General features: G+C 35.0%; 1 protein-coding gene and 1 pseudogene across 1 annotated transcript; one reads left to right on the top strand and one right to left on the bottom strand.

Annotated features, from left to right (window-relative positions):
- Positions 1 to 1,484: 1,484 nt before the first annotated feature.
- On the bottom strand, positions 1,485 to 16,990 carry LOC133821667 (multiple organellar RNA editing factor 1, mitochondrial-like; annotated as a pseudogene).
- Positions 8,244 to 9,691, top strand: LOC133821666 (uncharacterized). Its single transcript, XM_062253832.1, has 2 exons — positions 8,244 to 8,579; positions 8,649 to 9,691. The coding sequence occupies exons 1-2, from the start codon at positions 8,520 to 8,522 to the stop codon at positions 9,444 to 9,446; spliced, it is 858 nt and encodes a 285-aa protein (XP_062109816.1). The 5' UTR covers positions 8,244 to 8,519; the 3' UTR covers positions 9,447 to 9,691.
- Positions 16,991 to 20,642: the final 3,652 nt, after the last annotated feature.

Here is a 20,642-nt window from a genome sequence, read left to right as displayed (position 1 = left end):
TCTTGTCTTATAAATGCCTGTTTTGGCACAGGTGGTCATGGGGTGAACAAATTGTGTAGGTTGTTTGAATATGTTAGGCCTATTGGCTTTGTGTGGCGTAGAAGTAATGGGTTGTAAATGGACTTGAAGTGAGATGGTGGGAGGTGATTTGTCTATGCTAATGTCTTGTTCGTAAGAGGATATTACTGGTGAGGATATCAAAGGTGTTGTTGCAGGGCTTGCTGTATTGAAGGTTTGACTCAGAGTGTTGGTCACGTGCTACACAATTTCTTGAGGAGAAATATGGTATCCAATAAGAGTAGTTAAATGATGAATCTGATGTTTGAGCAGAAGATGATTGGCTTGAAGGGGTTTGGAATCCAAGTTTGAATGGGAATTCAGCTTCATTGAATTTGACACTATGAGCTATATACATGCGACCACTAGAGTGTAGGCATTTATATCTCTTATAATTGGGTCTATAGCCTAGGAAGACACATAGGGCTGATCTAAATTGCAACTTATGTGTGTTGTAGGATCTTAAGTGGGGGTAGCAGGTACATCCAAAAACCCGAAGAAAATGAAAATTTAGCTTTTTGTATTATAAATTTCAAGTGGTGATTTGTGTGACAAAGTGTGTGTGGGGTAGGTAACTGATAAGAAAAGCAGTAGTATGGAAGGCCTCCCACAAATACATTAGTGGCATGTGAGCATGTGATAACAAGGTGAGGCCTAATTCAACAACGCGACGGTGCTTTCTCTCGGCTGTTCCGTTTTGTTGGTAAGTGGGTGGATACATGGGTGTGTGAACACAATACCTTTTGAGGTAAAAATAGAATGTAGTGACCTATATTCCTCCTCCCCCCAATCACTTCGAACGGACTTGATTTAGACATTAAATTTCTTTCAATGAAAGATAAAAAATTAAGTGTGATGGATTAAACTTCAGATTTTAGGCGCATGGGATATATCCAAACAAAATTGCTAAAGTCATCTATAAAGTGAATATAGTACCTATATCCATCATTGGAGAGTAATGGGGCTGGCCCCATACATCTGTATGCATGAGTTCAAATGGATGCGTTGTATTTTTTTTTTTATGTTTTATGTTAAGTATTTAGATTTGCCAATATGACATGCAGAACAAAAATCAAACTTTGAAGAACACGGTAGATTTTCATTAGCTTTGATTTGATAAAATACACTTAGATTAGGATGACCAAGTCCCATATGCTATATATTGGTCAAGACTGATCTTTCTTTAGTGCACAAAAAACTAGAAGGAAAATAAGACTTAAAAACTTCAGGTGGATGGGTTGGAGAAATGGAGCTTGATGACTTTGTAGTAGGTGACTTTCGCTGGTCGAGACCATTTTTAAGCACACCCTAGAGTAACACCTTCCTTGTTGGTAGATCCTTAACAAAACAATAGTCAACAAAAAATTCAGTGACCACAGAATTAGCATTGGTAAGTGTGTGAGACAAAGACGACATTTTTTTTAACTTGGGGTACACAAAGAGTATTACACAGATGCAAGCATTTAGATATTTAATTAGATGAAAGTAAGACGAAGCCAGAATAAGAGATAGGCAAGGAATGTCCATTACCTACCAGGAGCATTGATTGGCATACGATCCCTTTGTTCCCCTTGTCCAGGAGGTCCATAATTCTGTTGGAATGGATAACTTTGTGGAGGTCCATAGTTCCTTCCACCTCCTTGCATAGGACCATGTTGACCGCATGAGGGATTTTCCTGCTGATTTGGCACTGGTCCTCCCGGCTAATCTTGTCTTGGTTGGTTTGGACGCTGATTCCGATCACCATATCTTCCAGTCTGCCTACCATACTGAATTGGCAGTGGCCTTAGAATGATTGTTCCATCAATGCATTTATCCCCTGATAATTGAAGAGAAAGTCTCAGGTTTTTCTATTTTCATTTTAATATTTTTTTAATCCTACAGCACTTGAATAAATAAATAAGTGCTACACAGGTCCAACTATAGTCTATGATATAATCTAGTTCTCTAAAAATCATTGGATATAAATGCAACTAAGTACACAATAAATAGATATTGTAACAAACAAACAAAAGTTCATGTTAAATACCTCCATACTCCTTGTTTTGTGGATCAATGTAAGAATCAGGGAGTACAAAGATAACTCCAGATAGACCTGTTCAAGGAAAAAAGTTAAGATCATGACTATTGAACTTCCATAAACACTACAAGAAAAACTGGTTTTAGGGGCGACAATATCAGGGGCGACACTATGTCGCCCCTAATATAGGAAATATCAAGGGAGACAGGTTGGCAGTCGCCCCTAATATTCTTACACGTCGCCCCTGATATATATCATTTTTGGCATCTACTCTAAATATTGTCGCCTCTAATATTATGACAAAACGTCCCTGATAAGAATAATTTTGACACATGTTTTAATATTAGGGGCGACACGTGTCGCCCCTAATATTTTCATTTTTTACACATGATCTAATATTAGGGGCGACATGTGTCGCCCCTAATGTTCTGACACATCGCCCCTGATAAGATTAATTTTGACACATGTTCTAATATTAGGGGCGACACGTGTAATATTAGGGGCGACATGTGTCAGTTTTTTTGCCACCTGTTCTAGTATTAGGGGCGACACGTGTCGCCCCTAATACTGTTAATATAACCTAGCCCAGCCGTGCCTCTTCTCCTTCCCTCATTTCTCTGAAACTTTTTCAGCCGCCTCTTCCCTCTCCTCCTCTCCTTTTTCCCTCCTTCACTCACCATCATCATCTTTGCCTCCCATCCCCACCCTCACCGAAGACCCGCGGCGCGACCCACCTCCTCCGAAGACCCAGGCGCAGCGCGACCCTCCCCCTCCGAAGACCCAAGCGTGGCCCACCCTCTCCTTCACTCACCATCATCGTCCTTGCCTCCCAACCCCACCGAACCACCATCATTCTTCTCCCAACCCCAAGACCGAAGACCTCTCCGACCTCTCAGACGCAACCCCAAGACCCAGGCCGACCCAACCTGAAGACCCAGGCCGAACCTCCGACTCAGACTCCCTCTTGGCTCCCTCGTGGCTCAGACTCCCTCTCGGCTCTCTCTCCAGACGGTAAGCTTGTATATATTTTGTATATGTATGTATATATAATATATGTAGTTCTATATATAATATATATATATGTATATATATAACCGGTTCATAATATTATATATATAATATATGTATATGTATATGTATATATGTCTTGTAAAATATATAAATATGCCTCTGTTTTTTGTAATTTAATTTTGTTTAAATTTAATTTTTTGGGTTGATTTTGTGTAGAAATTGAAGGAGTATCTCTTGGAAATTTGGTCACTAGAGTATTTATAATTTTGTGGCATCAAGGTATTTATTTTTTAATTATGTTATTATTTTAACTAATATGTGAATGTGTGTACAAAGTAAGATGTGTTCAGTGATATATTTATATATGTGTATAAAATTATAGCATGTGTTAGTATTTAAATTTGATTAATAATATGTACATTGTCAATTTTCTGGGAATTTTCTGAGTGTTTTTTGTAGGGTTTTAAATTTTTGGGATATGTTATAATAGAGATGTTATGCTACCGAAATTTTGATAGAGTTAGATGACTAAATAAATAATAATATAATAAATAAAACATTGAATACTTAGAATTAACAAAATAAATTAAAGAATAAATTAAAACATTAGATAAATAATTTAATTTAATATTAACAATTTAATAATTTTAAAATAAAGTGAAAAATTATAATTTAATATTAACAAATTTAGTAATTTAAAAATAAATTAAATAATTAGATATATAATTTAAAAATAAATTAAAAGTTAGATAAATAATTTCAAAATAAATTACAAAATTATAATTTAATTTAATATTAACAAATTTAGTAATTTAAAAATAAATTAAAAGTTAGATAAATAATTTCAAAATAAATTACAAAATTTTAATTTAATTTAATATTAACAAATTTAGTAATTAAAAAATAAATTAAAAAATTAGATAAATGAATTAAAAAATTATAATTTTATTTAATATTAACAAATTTAGTAATTAAAAAATTAGATAAATAATTTCAAAATAAATTAAAAATTTATCTAAATGAATTAAAAAATTATAATTTTATTTAATATTAACAAATTTAGTAATTTAAAAATAAATTAAAAAATTAGATAAATAATTTCAAAATAAATTAAAAATTTAGATAAATGTATTAAAAAATTATAATTTTATTTAATATTAACAAATTTAGTAATTTAAAAATAAATTAAAAAATTAGATAAATAATTTCAAAATAAATTAAAAATTTAGATAAATGAATTAAAAAATTATAATTTTATTTAATATTAACAAATTTAGTAATTAAAAAATAAATTAAATAATTAGATAAATAATTTCAAAATAAATTACAAAATTATAATTTAATTTAATATTATAAAATTTAGTAATTTAAAAATAAATTAAAAGTTAAATAAATAATTTCAAAATAAATTACAAAATTATAATTTAATTTAATATTAACAAATTTAGTAATTAAAAAATAAATTAAAAAATTAGATAAATAATTTCAAAATAAATTAAAATTTTATCTAAATGAATTAAAAAATTATAATTTTATTTAATATTAACAAATTTAGTAATTTAAAAATAAATTAAAAAAATAGATAAATAATTTCAAAATAAATTAAAAATTTAGATAAATGAATTAAAAAATTATAATTTTATTTAATATTAACAAATTTAGTAATTTAAAAATAAATTAAAAAATTAGATAAATAATTTCAAAATAAATTAAAAATTTAGATAAATGAATTAAAAAATTATAATTTTATTTAATATTAACAAATTTAGTAATTTAAAAATAAATTAAAAAATTAGATAAATAATTTCAAAATAAATTAAAATTTTAGATAAATGAATTAAAAAATTATAATTTTATTTAATATTAACAAATTTGGTAATTTAAAAATAAATTAAATAATTTCAGAATAAATTACAAAATTATAATTTAATATCATAAGATTTTATAAGACATCATAAAACATCTAGTGTTAAAAAATATTTCTTTTTTTGTTGCTTTTCTTTGGTGATAAAATTTGATCACCAAAGATTGGATAGACGTTTTATATATATATATATATTTTGATACCCAGGGTATCAGGGGCCCCACCCCCACTAATCCCTGGAGGCCCTGGTGCCAAGTGGTATTACCACCACTTGAACGATGTCGACAAAGCCCGGAGGCGCACCAATTTTTGATGATGCCACACTCCATTGGACCCGCCACATCGCTTCAGCCGGAGAAAGCCCCAGTGGCCCCTTACGGAATATTGGCTCAGTGGGGATTCGAACCTGTGAGGAATTACCTCCTCAAGGTCGCCCTTACCAACTGAGCCACCGCTTGGGGTTATAGACGTTTTATATATTATCACTTAGTGATAATGTTTTATTAATTATTTTCAATCACGAAAAGCCTTAGACCCGTTCGGTGAAGCTGAGTCAGTAAGAACTCTTAAATATGCTTCTCTGAATTATCCAGGACGGTATGTGTCTGCATGGATAGTTTGGATTTGTTGTGTACCTATAATTTGATCTAGTACTCATTTTATTGTTTCGTTAATAGAGATTTCAATATGCGTCTCCTTATTTGTTCTCGTAAGTGGGCAAACTTAATTTTAGTCTGCCCACTTATGAGAACTATAGGGAGGTGCTGCCAAAATTTTTACATAAACGAAACAATTTTAAGAGTGTAGATTAAATTATATGTATACTACAAATCTGAATGGGATAGTTTCTTTACCCTTATAGAAGTGGAGTGAAAAGGTGGATTAGGGCACACACACATAGTCAATAAGTTTTAATTATTGTTTATTCTTGTATCGTAGATGCCGATCGATAAGAGTTGGACGGAATTAAGGAATCATAACTGTGATGCTTATTGGAACGATCTCCAAGCCTTCTTGAGAATGGCAAAAGAACACGTAGACTGCGACGGGAGAATTTTGTGTCCGTGTGTGAGGTGCCTGAATGTTAAACTACAAACTATAGATACAGTGGAGGCTCATGTCTTTGACAAGGGTTTTCAACAAAGTTATCAAAAGTGGGTTTACCACGGTGAGGTGGAAGCTAGTGTCGCCAATGAGGTAGTTGAGGAGAATGAAGATGTAGACGAGATGGTTGACGTCGTTGATGATTTCCTCTTACCGACAAATGCAGAGGAAATAGATGGTGTGTCTGGCAGTCGAATGGGACAGTATTATGACGAGTTGTTCGACGAGATTGAAGCTGAGTTGTATCCGGGTTGTGATTGGATATCATCCTTAAAATTTTTGGCGAAGTTGATGCATTTGAAAGTTAGAGGGAAGTGGCCAAATAACTCTTTCGATGAATTGTTGAAGTTACTAAAATTTGCATTTCCGAAAGATAATAAAATTCCCCCAACACACTATGAGGCGAAAAAGAAGCTGAGTAAGTTAGGGTTGGGATATCAATCAATCCATGTGTGTAAATATGATTGTTCCTTATTTTATAATGAGCATGCAAGCAAAGATTCATGTCATGTGTGTAGGAGTAGTCGATGGGTCAATGAAAAGAAGAAGGGGAAAAAGGTTCCACACAAGGTGATGCGTTACTTTTCGTTGACTCCCAGATTAAAGAGAATGTACAGTTCAAGACATACAGCTAATGACATGTTATGGCATCATACTAGGAGATCAATAGAAGATGGGGTGATGCGTCATCCGATTGACGGGTCTGCATGGAAAGACTTTGATGCCACCCATCCTGATTTTGCAAAAGATCCTAGAAATGTTCGTCTAGGCTTGGCTGCTGATGGGTTTAATCCTTTTGGAAACATGAGCTTATCATACAGCATGTGGCCTGTGATTTTGACGAACTACAATCTCCCCCCTTGGCTATGCATGAAGGAAGAGTATTTTATGCTAACTCTGCTTATTCCTGGGCCAAAATCACCGGGTAAAGACATGGATGTATTTCTAAGACCCTTGGTGGATGAGTTAAAACAATTATGGATTAACGAGGTCGACACAAGAGATGGCACAATGAATGAATTGTTCAAGATGCGTGCAACCCTTCTGTGGACAATTAACATTTTCCCTGCTCGTAGTAGCTTGTCTGGTTGGAGCGGGCAAGGGTATAAAGCATGTTCAACGTGCAATGAAGACACCACTTCCATTCGAGTGATTGGTAAGACATCGCATGTCAGTCATAGGTGATTCTTGAGGAGTAATCATAAGTATAGAAGGGACAAAGAATTTGATGGAAAAGTTGAGAAAAGAAATCCAACACAACAGTTTACTTGTCAACAAGTTTTAGATCAAGTCAATGCTTTACCGCTTCAAGTGTCTGGTAAACATGACAGATTTGGGGGGTGAAGCGCAAGCGAGGTGCGGAGGAAAGTAATTGGAGGAAAAAAAAGTATTTTCTATGAACTTGATTACTGGAGTTCAAATCAGTTAAAACACAACCTAGATGTGATGCATGTTGAGAAGAATGTGTGCGACAGTCTCCTTGGGACTTTGTTAGATAATGATAAATCTAAGGACACCACTAACACAAGACATGATTTAAAGAATATGGGGGTTAGGAAATCGTTGTGGATTTACGAGGATGCCAATAAAAGGTTAATGAAACCGCATGCTCCATACGTGTTCACTTTTGAACAGAGGCGAGATTTTTGTCAATTTTTGAAAGGAGTGAAGTTGCCCGATGGTTTTTGTTCTAATCTAAAGAAAAAAGTCACAGACAATGACTCAAACATTGTTGGGTTGAAGTCCCATGATTGTCATGTGATAATGCAACGATTACTTGCAGTAGGTGTTCGCAAGTTTTTACCAGAATCTATATCCACTACCATCACTGAATTGTGTAATTTCTTCAAACAATTGTGCTCTAGGACACTGAACGTTTCTGATATGGAGAAAGCTAAGGATGACTTGATTGTTATTTTATGCAAGATGGAGTTGATTTTCCCTCCAGCATTCTTTGACATAATGATCCATCTGGTTTTGCACTTGCCTGATGAAGCAATATTGGGAGGACCTGTATTTATGAGGTGGATGTATCCTTTTGAAAGATACATGAAAAAATTAAAAAACTATGTCAGGAATAAAGCTCGTCCTGAAGGATCTATAGCAGAAGGATATGTTGCAGATAAGACTTTGACATTTTGTTCAATGTATTTCAAAGGTGTGGAAACAAAATTTAATCATCCTGATCGTAACGAAGATGCACCGTATGTGAATCGACACCTCACAGTGTTTGAATCTCAATGTCGTCCTCTTAGTAAGGGAATTCCCGTGCCCCTCGATGAAAATACTCGGAATAAAGCTGAGTGGTTCATATTGGATAATTCTCCAGAAACTGAAGTGTATTTAGAGTAAGTACATAATTAATATTCATTTTATTCTTTGTTCAATCTACTCCTTAATTAACAATATTGACATTGTTAATTAATTAACAGAGAACACCTAACTGAGGTGCAACAAAGAGATATGGCTGCCAATCATAAATTGATACATAAGAAAGAGTTTCGTTCATGGTTTCATAAGAAGGTAACTTGTACTTAGCAAATTGCATACTATAAATTACATTCTCATTCTAATATATTTCTTTATTATTAGATATATGACTTGCACCAGCTTGGGTCATTAGAGCATGCTGATGAATTACTAGCTTTAGCATCTGGGTCAGATCTATTGGCTTACTCCTACCAAGCATGTATAGTGAACGGAGTTCGATTTGTTTCATACAATCGAGATCAGAATCGAATTACACAAAATAGTGGAGTGTGTGTTGCTGGAACAGAAGGTTTTAACTATTACGGGCAACTTGAAGAAATACTCCAGCTGTCTTTTACTGGTTCTTATTCGGTGGTATTATTTCGATGTAAATGGTTCAATACAGATCCGAAAAAGAAAAAAAAAACCATCACTGTAAATAATATTACTAGTATCAATGTTAGCGGTGAATGGTATAAAGATGAACCGTTCATACTAGCTAGTCAAGCAAAACAAGTATTCTACATCGATGATCTCGTTAGAGGACGAGATTGGAAAGTTGTCCAAGAAGTGAATCATTGGCAAGTTTGGGACTTTCCAGATGCTTCAGATATGATTGCTGATGTTGATGTTGTACATGACACCAACTCATCGAATTTTGTTTTGACTGTGGATCTCGGAGAGTTGGTTGTTCAGCAATCTGATGTACCAGCGACTCAAGTCAACACGGCCCATCGACCTTCTTTAGTTGTTCAAGAAGATGATGGATTTATTAATGACAATGAAGATGATATGGCAGACAGTGTAGAAGAAGCAGAAGATGAGGATGAATTAATTGTCGACCGTAGTGATGATAATACTGATGATGTGTGCCTGATAGAAGTTGATGTAATTAGTGAGGATAGTGACTATTCTACTTAGTTTTGTATCTAGTGTTCAATGTATTATACATATTGAGAAATAAAAAGTTCGTTTCCAAATAGCATGTTTCAAATGACCTAATCAATTGAAATAATACTCAATAAATTAATTATAAATAATAATTAAATATTAAAATAGATAGGTTAAATTACTGTCGTGTTAGTAGATGTCAGCAGATGTGGCTAGAGCTCACGGTGGAGACGCTGGCGGTGATCCTCCACCGGATCCTACTAGGATCTCGACTACATGCGAGTCAGGTAATTTTTTTGTTATTTTATTTACTCACATATGTTTATCATGTATATACTAATATTCTATGTATAATTAATAAAAAAAATACAGGAATCCCAACTAAGAAAAATGGTCGTGGCACAGCTATTGGAAAAGATCTAGATGAGAGGCTTTATAAAAATGGAAAACCACTGGAAGTAACGTTTTGCCCGCGAACGTACAAGGTTGTTGGGGGCGAGCACGCTGCTTTTTTCCGCCTCGTGGGAACCCAAATTAAAACGAAACTTCCCGGATATTGCGATTCATGGGAATTAGTGCCTAAACAATACAAGGATCACGTCCTTGGCATAATTCAGGTAAAAATAGTATTAAATATATATTTTTTTAAAATTTCTTTAATATAGTACATATATTATTAATATGTTTAATTTTCAATTTAGTATTATTATCAAATATCGGGCCGCAAGGATTTCTTAAAGTGTTTAGATGGTATCGATCGAGAGATGAAAGACCGATACCGTAATAGGAAAACACTAAGACACGAACACTTTGAGAAACACTACAAAGGACCGGAGGATTGGGATAAGGTTCTAAACAACCCAACCAATGATGTTAACAAGGAGGAGTGGAAGCAGATCTGTCAGTTATTTACAAGTCTACAATTTATTGCGCGCTCCGTAAAGAATAAGGAAAATCGGAAGAAACAAAAGTATTTTACAACGCAGGGTACAAAATCGCTGGCAGCCATCCGTTTTGAAAAAGTAAGTAAAAGATAAAATATTATCAAAATTATGTTCTTTTAAATTATATGTTCTCTAACATTTGGGTTATATTTTTTAGACGAACCCGGACCTCATTGAGTCATGGAAGGATTATCATGGGAAGAAAGCAACAAATGATTTCGTGAACGATGATGCTCGCCAAGATTATGTAAGTTTGAATTATATTTTTTAATATTAATAGAGTTATATTTAATGTTAGTGTCTAACATTTTTTGAAAACAAGAAAAACTGAAGGTTGATTTTGAGTTACAAACTCAGCAAACATCCACTGATGCTTCTAATAATGATAGTCTGTCATCAGTTTATCAGGTGGAGGTGCTACAAAAAGTATTAGGCCAAAGGCGTGGACATGAGCGAGGAGTGGGCCGCAAATTGAAGGGGTCGGGGTCGGGGTCGGGGTCGGGGTCGGGGTCATCATCTACCCAACACTCTCACTTCAGCGAGTTTCAAGTTCCTCCTCATCATTCAAGAGAATATATAGAAACATTGGAGAATAATCTACAGAAATTGACTGATTAAGTTAATTTCTTATCTCAATTTTTTGTACCTTCATTTCGTCCACCAAACGTTCAGATGCCGCCTAAGCCTGATAGTGACAATATTTCTAGGGCTTCGTCTTCTCAACCTCCAGCTCCAACTCATCCTTCCATGTATGGGGCAGCGCCGTCTCAACATATGGTACCTCCATATATGAACGGAACAACACCTTATCCGTGGCCGATTCCACCGTCCTCCCAGCCGTCGTATCCCTACATGTATGGAGCTAGATCGTCCACATTACCTCCCCAATATCCTTGGCCGATGCCGCCAAAGCAGCAATCACAACCACAACCACCGCAACAACCACAACAAGAAGACAATAGGGAGGAGGACGAGGCAGCTGATTTAAGAGACTGGGTTTATTTTATTATTAATTATTGTTAAATTTTATGAAAAATATGAATATTTGTTATGTTAATGTATTATGAATATGTACAATTGTTATTTTAATAAACTAATTTGAATATTTAATATAATATTTTTATTTTTAATATATTTGTTTTCAATTATTTAAATTTTAAATAATAATTTCGATAAATAATTAATTAAAATTGTATTTAATTAGTTAATTTTATTATTTTTTATATAAATAAAATAGTATTAGGGGCGACACTGTCGCCCCTGATAATATGCCACGTGTAAACATTTGGGGCGACATAGCATAGTATTAGGGGCGACTAATGGAGTATCAGGGGCGACATATCGACAAAAATAATTCAAAATTTTCAAATTTTTTAGGCGACATTTCAAGTTTTAGGGGCGACCCTTCGAGTCGTCCCTAATGTTCCCTTTAGGGACATTTTTTCACAGGCGACTCATCAGGGGCGACATGTCGCCCCTAATATATATCAGGGGTGACTTTTCGGGTTATTAGGGGTGACATGCGTCGCCCCTAAAACTCATTTTTGTTGTAGTGGATTAACACTCCTACTTAATTATACTACCGAGTTCCCAAGATGTAAGTATGGGCTAGTCCGTAGGGTAAGTTGGTAATGAACAAGTCAAAGAACTCAAATAATACAATCAGTTAGAATACTAACCACTCAGAATTGAGATTGAATTGACCTATGGTCAACTATATGATATCACTAGAATAGATAATAATGGTATGCTTACTTATCCTATCTACTGTCAATATCGGCCCAATCCGATGTAACAAATACATCCGATCTTATCTACTTTACTAATGTTCTGGAAAGAACATAACACTACGATGTGTAAGTAGATCATATCGAAGATTGGCAAATCAGTGTAAATCCTGTGCACTAACTAATCTTAGGACTAACTTATATTTGAACATATAATCATATTTACTATGATTATGTCACTATAAATACGATTCGCTATATACTCAGGATGTAATAGAATTTTATATCAAACAAATAATCATGAAAATAAAACATGCGAGCAAAGTGATTGACCAAGTCAAAAAATGATTTCTATTCTTGTATTGATAATAAATGAGATTACAAAGAAATTGAGTTTTAATTAGGGCATAAAAGCCCAACAAACTCACACTTGCACTAATTGAAACTAATGCCTTAATTCTACTAATCTCATTTCCTTGATATGCTTATCAAATGTAGCTTCTGGTAATGTCTTTCTAAACTGATCCGCAAGATTGTCTTTAGATGTAATCTTCATAACCTTCACATCTCCCTTGACCACATATTCTCGAATAATGTGATACTTTATTTCTATATGTTTACTCCTCTTGTGACTACGAGGTTCATTCGAGTTGGCTATTGCTCTTGTATTGTCACAAAACAACACAAGCGGTTTATCCATTTCTGAAATAACACCAAGATCCAAATAGAACTTCTTTGGACAGACTATTTCCTTAGCTGCTTCTGACGCACCTATGTACTCAGCCTCCATGGTGGAATATGAGATTGCAGACTGCTTTACGGTTCTCCATATCACAGATCCACCCCGAAGAATAAACATCATTCCAGAAGTAGACTTCCTGTCATCGACATCAGTCTAAAAATCTAAATCGGTGTAGCCTACAGGGTTCAGAGCACCACCCTTCACTACTACAAAATACTCTTTACGGGACACTTTTTTAGGACACGCACATAAATGCAAGTCCTTAAAAATATTTATGGATTTTTTAGGACACTCATTGAGAGTCTTGAAAAAACACAATTTAGGACTCGCAATGAGTGTTTTACTTAACAATTTTAAGGACTTGCTTTGGGAGTCCTTAATACTCTTTAAGGACTCGCTTTGTGAGTCCTAAAAACACCTGAGCTGAAAAATTAGGAATGGTGACTTTTAAAGCGAGTCCTAAAAGAGTATTAAGGACTCTTAAAGCAAGTCCTTAAAATTATTAAGTAAAAGAGCATAAAAACACTCATTGTTTCGAAAATATAGGGTCAAAATACACATTTGGGGATTTATTTCAGTCACACACAATATGATTTTAATTTAAATAAAAAAGAAATTGTGTTAACTAAAAAAATAATTTATATATTAGGTTTCAGATTTTTTTTGTAATTAAATAAATAAGAAAATTTGTAAATAAAAAAAAATCTGAAACATAAAGCTTTTCTTTTCCACTTTTCCTCTATCTTCCTCGAAGCCCTCTTTCTCTCTCTCTGACTACTGTGTTGCCTCTGCCAGGCCCGAATGGCCATCGTCCCATTGCCGGAGCCGTACACGCGCTAGCCCAATCGAACCGTCGGCCCTCGAAACGTCGACCCCCACGAGCACACCACCATACGCGCTGCCCAGGGCTGTCAACTAATGGTCCAAAATCGTCCACCTCTTGCACTTTTCGGCGAGATTCTGACTACCCCGAGCCTCTTGTTTGAAGAAGGGCATGGGGAAGTGGTGTGGGTCTGGGCTCGTGGTCTTTCTCGTCTTAGATGCGGGCTCAATGGCGGGGATGGGGATCTACGTACGTTGTGGGGGCTTTGGGAACAGCTGGGTTTGATCTCTCTCTCTCCCACTTACACTCACGGTAACTCACCTCTCTCCCATGGTTTCTCTCTGTGTTGTTATATGTAAAATGATATATATATATGTATATATTGCTGCTGAAAGTGATATAGTTGATAGCATAAAAATTAGAGTTGTTGCTATTTTTTTTATTATGCATTCAAGTTGTTTCATAAAATGCCAAAAGAATATGCTTTTGTTGAATGTCAACACTATATATTATTTGGTGAACAACTTAGAGAACTAATTAATCTTCCTCTCTTTGCATGTAAATGTGTTTTTGGTAGATTGAGTTTGTTTCTTCTTATTAGTAATTATAGGTTCCGTTTTGTGAAATAGGTGTAATTGCGGGGAGGATTTTGATTAAGTTATATGTTAAAATTGATCATATTTACAATGCTCGCTGCTGGAGCACACCACACCGATGGAGCACTCTTTCCATTTCGTTGAGTCGCTGGAGCATGCTGGTCCGAGTCACACCAGTACGAGTCATGGTGCTCTGTCTCCCTCGCGCGAGTCACGGTGGTATCTTCCTTGCTGGAAGCAAGAACCTAGGCAACAACATCTCTGTGAGGTAATACACTTGACCTAGTCTATTTTGTAGATCTTCTTTGGGCACTTTTAGATCTCGCATTCTTTAAGCAAATGTATCTTATGATCGTATCCTATTTAATATCATTCTATCCACAATGAAATAATTATTATACCTTTCATTTGTCATGCATTCTTCACCATTTTCAAGGTCAAGATGTTATTCTATGCTTAAGGTCTTTATTATAGCTCTGTTTTTAAGTACATTTATTGGTTTAGAGTTAATGACTGGATGGAAAAGTATATACAGAAAGCCAATTGTCAATAATATATATTATTCTATAGGTTTTTATTGATAAGTTTTAATAGGAAACATAGAAAGAAAAAAAAACAATCACTGTAAAAATAGTTATGTAATATGCTTATTTTAGATAAAAAAAAAAAGAAGACTTGTGCGCTTGAAGAGGAGAAAAGATCAATCGCATTCTTCAATCACTGATCTTTCTCTGGTTTTTTTTTTATGGTTTGTGTGGGAAGATGGGTCTGGTTTCTTAGATATAATTCAAGGTATTATTATGGCTTCTTTTTCCCTGTATTGAATCTTATATTTAATTCTTAAAATTGATCATTTTATTTTTGAAAGTAAGAAAGGAGATTGTTTTGTATATTTACTTTAGTAGTAGCACTTGCATGACTTAATTTACTTTGGTATATATTTATAATGGTGGCTTGATTTAGTAGTATAAACCATGCATATGTGTATATATATGTGTGTTTATTCATTTTGTTATATTTATTCGTTGTCACAAGAAAGTACCAATTATGAGAAATCAAAATAGTTGGCTGTGTTTTCTCTATACTCTTTTCTCTATATAAATTAAATAATTCATGGTTAGATTGTATAAATAAATAAATCAGTTTAAGCATGATAATATCGACAAAAATCAATTAGGGGCGACTACTGGAGTATCAGGGGCGACATATCGACAAAAATAATTCAAAATTTTCAAATTTTTGAGGTGACATTTCAAGTTTTAGGGGCGACTGTGTCGCCTCTGATATTTGAATATCAGGGGCGGCCCTTCAAGTCGCCCCTAATGTTCCCTTTAGGGACATTTTTTCACGGACGACTAAGCAGGGGCGACTTTTCGGGTATGTCGCCCCTAAAACTCATTTTTGTTGTAGTGAAACTTTCGATAGTAAACTTTTGTGTAACATTAAACTACCATTAAACTTCTCTGACTCTTCTTCGGTCATTACAGCTTGAAAGCCTGTGTAAGTTGTTGTGGTACAAGCATAAATTTTCTTTTTGCCTCTTCCATACTGTATCCAAGAAAGCAATTATTACAAGGCTAAATTATTTTGAATACAAATCTAATTTGGAGTACAAAACTAATAACATGTTACATGTCTTGAGACATAAAAGAATTTGCATAGGCCCTTCAAACTAACGTAAATGAAAGCAAATTATTATTATTTTTATATAAAAAAAAAATGAAGAAACAGAAGACAAACCCAGTATCATAATCAATTTATTATCCAACTATTCAAATTTTCTCTCCATCAACAGGGCAACATAAAATCTTTTTCCAAAAATCGGTGCCAAGCCACTAAAAACCAAAAATTTATATGAATCATTATGCTAACTAGCTCTTTCAGTACAAAACAAAAACATGTTTAAAACGAAAAGATTCATGACATGTAGTGATGTAGTAAAGAAACAAAGATGAAAACATTTTAAAAAAATGTAATCCCATTCAGGCCACCCCAACCCTAGGAAGAAAAATTTAAAACACATACATCCAAATAATTCAAAACATAAATATATAAATGAATAAGAAAAGAAAAAAGAAAAGCCCATTTGATAATCATTTACCCTAGTACATAATGAACAGAAAGAAACCATTAAAAGGCATTACCCAAAGAAATAGAATTCATGAAAATTTCTACTCATTTCTAATCTTATAAAATACAATAATAGAAGAAAAAAGAAAAAAAAAAAGGGGGGGGGGGGGGGGGGGAACATATACCGTATAAATATATATATATATTTATGTATATAGACAGAGAAAAGGTGAGATTAGACCTGATGTTTAAGCCCCTGGCACAGGTTTCCTCATAGGTATGAACCATTTCTTCAGGGGAAGGTTTGTGGTCCTTGGGGAAATCCATGACGATGAGCCAGTGGTTGTAGTCACATCCCTCGAACAGTATCGTGTCAGGCCAAATTTCGTCGTTCTGGTTGTTGCTATTGCCGTACGCTGATCGGGCAGACAAGAGCGAGAGAGACGACAATCTGAACTGGTGAGATTGATGGAGCAGAGGCCATGAATGCTCTACCAAAGTAGGGAAATCTATCGAAATGAAGCCCTGGAGTGGAGGTGATGAGGAAGACGGTGCAGAAATTGCAGAAGTGGCGACAAGAGAGCGACCGAGTGTGGAGATAGTGTTGCTGATAGTTCGGCGGAGGCGGAGAGAGGTCAGCGCCATGGCTGCTTTTTGTGGTGGTGATGCAGTGGCTGAACTCATGCAAAAACTGTTAAAAATACAGGCTTTACACATATCAACAAAATCATAAGGTCAGGCATTTCTCGTGAAGTACACAAATTCCTATTAGATTAGAAGATATAGAAGAAAAGTTTAAATCATATACCCATAAGGTATGACGTATCACAATGACAGCAAAAACTATAAATACACCATAAACTAAAGATACTCACCTCAAAGGAATTAGTCAGGTAACCACCCATTGTTGCAAATTCCGTTTTGTAGATGGTCAGGAGTAAATCGATAGCCCCCTGAGATATGTTGAAGGAGAGGAAATGGGTCTCGGGTCTCAGAAATGTTGAAGGAATTGAATGAAAGGAATTTTCAGGTCTCTCGGGTCTCTTTACTGGAATTAAGGAAATGTTGAAGGAGAGGAAATGGGTCTCTCGGGTCTCACAAATTTTCAGGTCTCAGAAATGAAAAAAAAAGGCTAAGTGGCAGGATGGTGTAATATATTACCGCCCTTTTTTCATGCCCAATATAATACTCTAGCATAATACAATTTTATTAGTATTATATTCATGTGTTGTAGAAATGGGTATTTGGTGTAGTGCGTCTGTCAATAAATACAATAACTTTTAGTGATTACCATTAACGTGGCCAAAAAAAATACATAAAGAAAAGGGATATAAAAAAATAGACAATAAAAAGAGTTGCACACTATTGAAGAAACAACATCAGATCCACTTATCTATTCTTATCCTAGATGGAGGCAACATAAATACCACGTACAAACTGAAAGCTAAGAGTGGAGATTATCATGCTCTTAGGGCCAAAAAAATGTTGGAGCTTATTTGTTCAAGTCAGCATTGAGATGGCTAATTAATATTCAAACCCCATTGGACAGTATGTGGATGTGAGAAAGAAATAATGAGCTTTAATGCAAACACACCTTGTGTTGATTTAAAACATGAAAAGTTAAGCAATAGTATGCTAGAGAGGTTGATGTATAACTTACTAATTACAGAGTCTCAAGTGTCTTACACAGCTTAAACACTTTTATATAGTTATAATAATAAATAAACCTGAAGGGCTCGACGAGCTAACTAAGTTGAACGTATCCTGTGAGCAATGCTAGAATCTCTTTCTCGAGCAAAAGAATCATCAAGAACAAAATCACCTCCTACAGCACGAACAACAGCTGACATGGCTGCTACTTCCATGCTTCCAGCATTAGGAATAGAGGATATGAGAGAAGCTTCTATCTCCTTCCATTTACGTTCTTCCTTCTCCAAGAGAGCTTTTCATCTTTCTTTACCTCTACCATCCTTTTCATGTCTTTGCATTAATAGCTCCTCTTCCATCTTTTTCTCTCTTATGTAACTGCAAATTGGTACATACAAGAGTATTTAGAAACTTGCACAAGACACTGCACAGTCTAATACATCGTAAAAAACGATTTTCCTTTTATGAGCATTTAAAGGCAAGTAAAAATATATACACGTATTTACTTGCACATTAGAAAAGTTGAATACTTGAATTCAAGTGTCAAAACTCAACATGTTCACATATATTCTGATGCATTCAGAATCAAGAAAATTTCTCCTGCCATCGGAATATATGCTGTAGTTCCATATCAAAATTCCATCTCACGCAAGTAAAAGGAAAATACAAGAAAGATATGGATCTTGACAATAGTGTTAGATACAATTCTTAACTGATGAAGACACTCTTATCCATCCTTTGGAAACATTAGCACCAAAATACCATAATTATAAAATTAAGGACCTTGAACTAAAGTTATGTTCACCACAACAAAATGCAAAGTAAGTGTGCACACTCAAGCACGAGAGAATAGTTTCTTCAACATGCAAGATGGAGTATCTCACAACAGTATTCGTACCTTTGTGGCAGATCTAGCAATAGCTTGAATAACAGTTTCCTTGCTGAGAAAGTGAACGGCATCTTCCATCATCTAAAAATATAAAATAAAATGACATTTATTTTAACAAAGTTATTGAATTGTATAATAATTTTTTTATACTAATAAAGTTGAACAACTAGTAATACATCCCACTTGATGGAATATTGAGCTTTGCAAATTGAGAATGATGTGAACAAACCTTGAGAGTCAAGCAGGGACAGGACACAGCAAAACCAAAGGAAACAACAAGGGTAACTGCTGATACCGTAGCACCAGCAAATGGAAGATAAATTTTCAAACAGGCAACAACACCCCAGCCTTCGGTTGCCAATGCAATCCCATAGAGCATCAGAAATAGAACACTAAAAAGGAATTCAACTGAGAACACATCAATAACTAATAATGTCACAACATGTGTTGTCTATGGTAATATGATCAATCAGTAAGACACCAATTACATTGGCTATCATCAAGACTAACCTGACATTCTTTCCACAATCTGCATGAGAATCATAAACATATATAGGGAGAACTCAGGGAGAGTAAACAACAATAGGTGTTGAAAGAAGTACCTGCAAAGAAACAAAGAAAAGGGAGCAAAAAGAAATAAGAAATGAACCCAAAGTAATGACTGTTGACGCGGTTCTTCGCCAACAGGTAATTAAGAAATGAAGAGAAAGGGATTAGTGCTAAATGTGAATCGAAACAGATATAAGATCTTAGAAAAGGAAAGAGGTGACACAAGACACGTTTTTTTTAGTGGTTCAAAGGTTAAAATCCTTCTACTCCACTAGTCAGTATTATTGCTCTATACTGGATATTTGATTACAGGGCATTTCTTACAATAGAGAATCCAACCCTTATTAAGTCCCAGGGTCTCCATATTTATAGGAGAAGGCACCTGGGAGTTGGTAAGAAGGTCATCCCGTGACCCTCTTATCTATCACATCAACTCTGTGACAATCATGATTAATTCCTAAACCTGACACATAAGTATGGTCAAATCGATAGGTAAGGAGATAATGGGTCGCACGACCCAACCCAGTCGTGGGTGTCTGAATACGCACGTTCCTGCTGCGTGTCCGAGAAGTCAGGGGCATATCAAACACGTGATGTCTGATATATGCACGTTTACCTTGCGTGTATTGACTTTACAAAGGGTCATAGCCTTCATACTCAGTTCGTACCGCGAGCTGGATACCTAACTCGACCATAGGCCTTCAGAATCTGGGGTCAAGTCTTGTGCACTCTTGGCGAACCCTGGAGTTTCCTCGAGCTAAGGAGGTACGACCTAATGACGGAAGCTCCGGTCTGTGGGACGTCCACGAGATAATTATGATTAGGCCGCAGCTCGGCTCGCTAATCGGCCCGTGGGAAAAACAGGGCGTACAATGACATTTAAAACATTATATAAAAATACAAAAGCAGCTTACAGTCAATGCTCTCCTAGCAAGAAGAAACAAGAAAGAAAAGTAACCAACAGACGCTCCGACAAATGGTTTCTTTGAAACGACAGCGATATCAACATGTTTAGCAAAAACAAGCAAAATGTAATTTATCCAATATCCTTGCAAAACCCAGCAAACAAAAATAGAATACAAAACTAGTTTTTACCTCCAAACCATTTGACAATGAATGCTACCAGAGCCAAAAGGAAAGAAAAGAAACAAACAAAGAATGTCTGAGTCCTTGTCAAATAGAAATTGTTTGATACCCAATGGTGGATAGCACTAATTGCTAGTACAATCATCAGAAGAA

The sequence above is a fragment of the Humulus lupulus genome, chromosome 3 (genome assembly GCF_963169125.1).
Source record: "Humulus lupulus chromosome 3, drHumLupu1.1, whole genome shotgun sequence".
Classification (NCBI taxonomy): domain Eukaryota; kingdom Viridiplantae; phylum Streptophyta; class Magnoliopsida; order Rosales; family Cannabaceae; genus Humulus; species Humulus lupulus.
Note: the sequence above shows the minus strand (reverse complement) of the source record. Positions and strands in the feature narration are given on the sequence as shown.

Bases quoted from the DNA above. Each gene is read 5' to 3' on its own strand.
- LOC133821666 (XM_062253832.1), top strand. From the start codon at position 8,520: ATGGCTGCCAATCATAAATTGATACATAAGAAAGAGTTTCGTTCATGG. The intron at 8,580-8,648 runs GTAACTTGTACT...CTTTATTATTAG, and splicing joins GTTCATGGTTTCATAAGAAG to ATATATGACTTGCACCAGCT.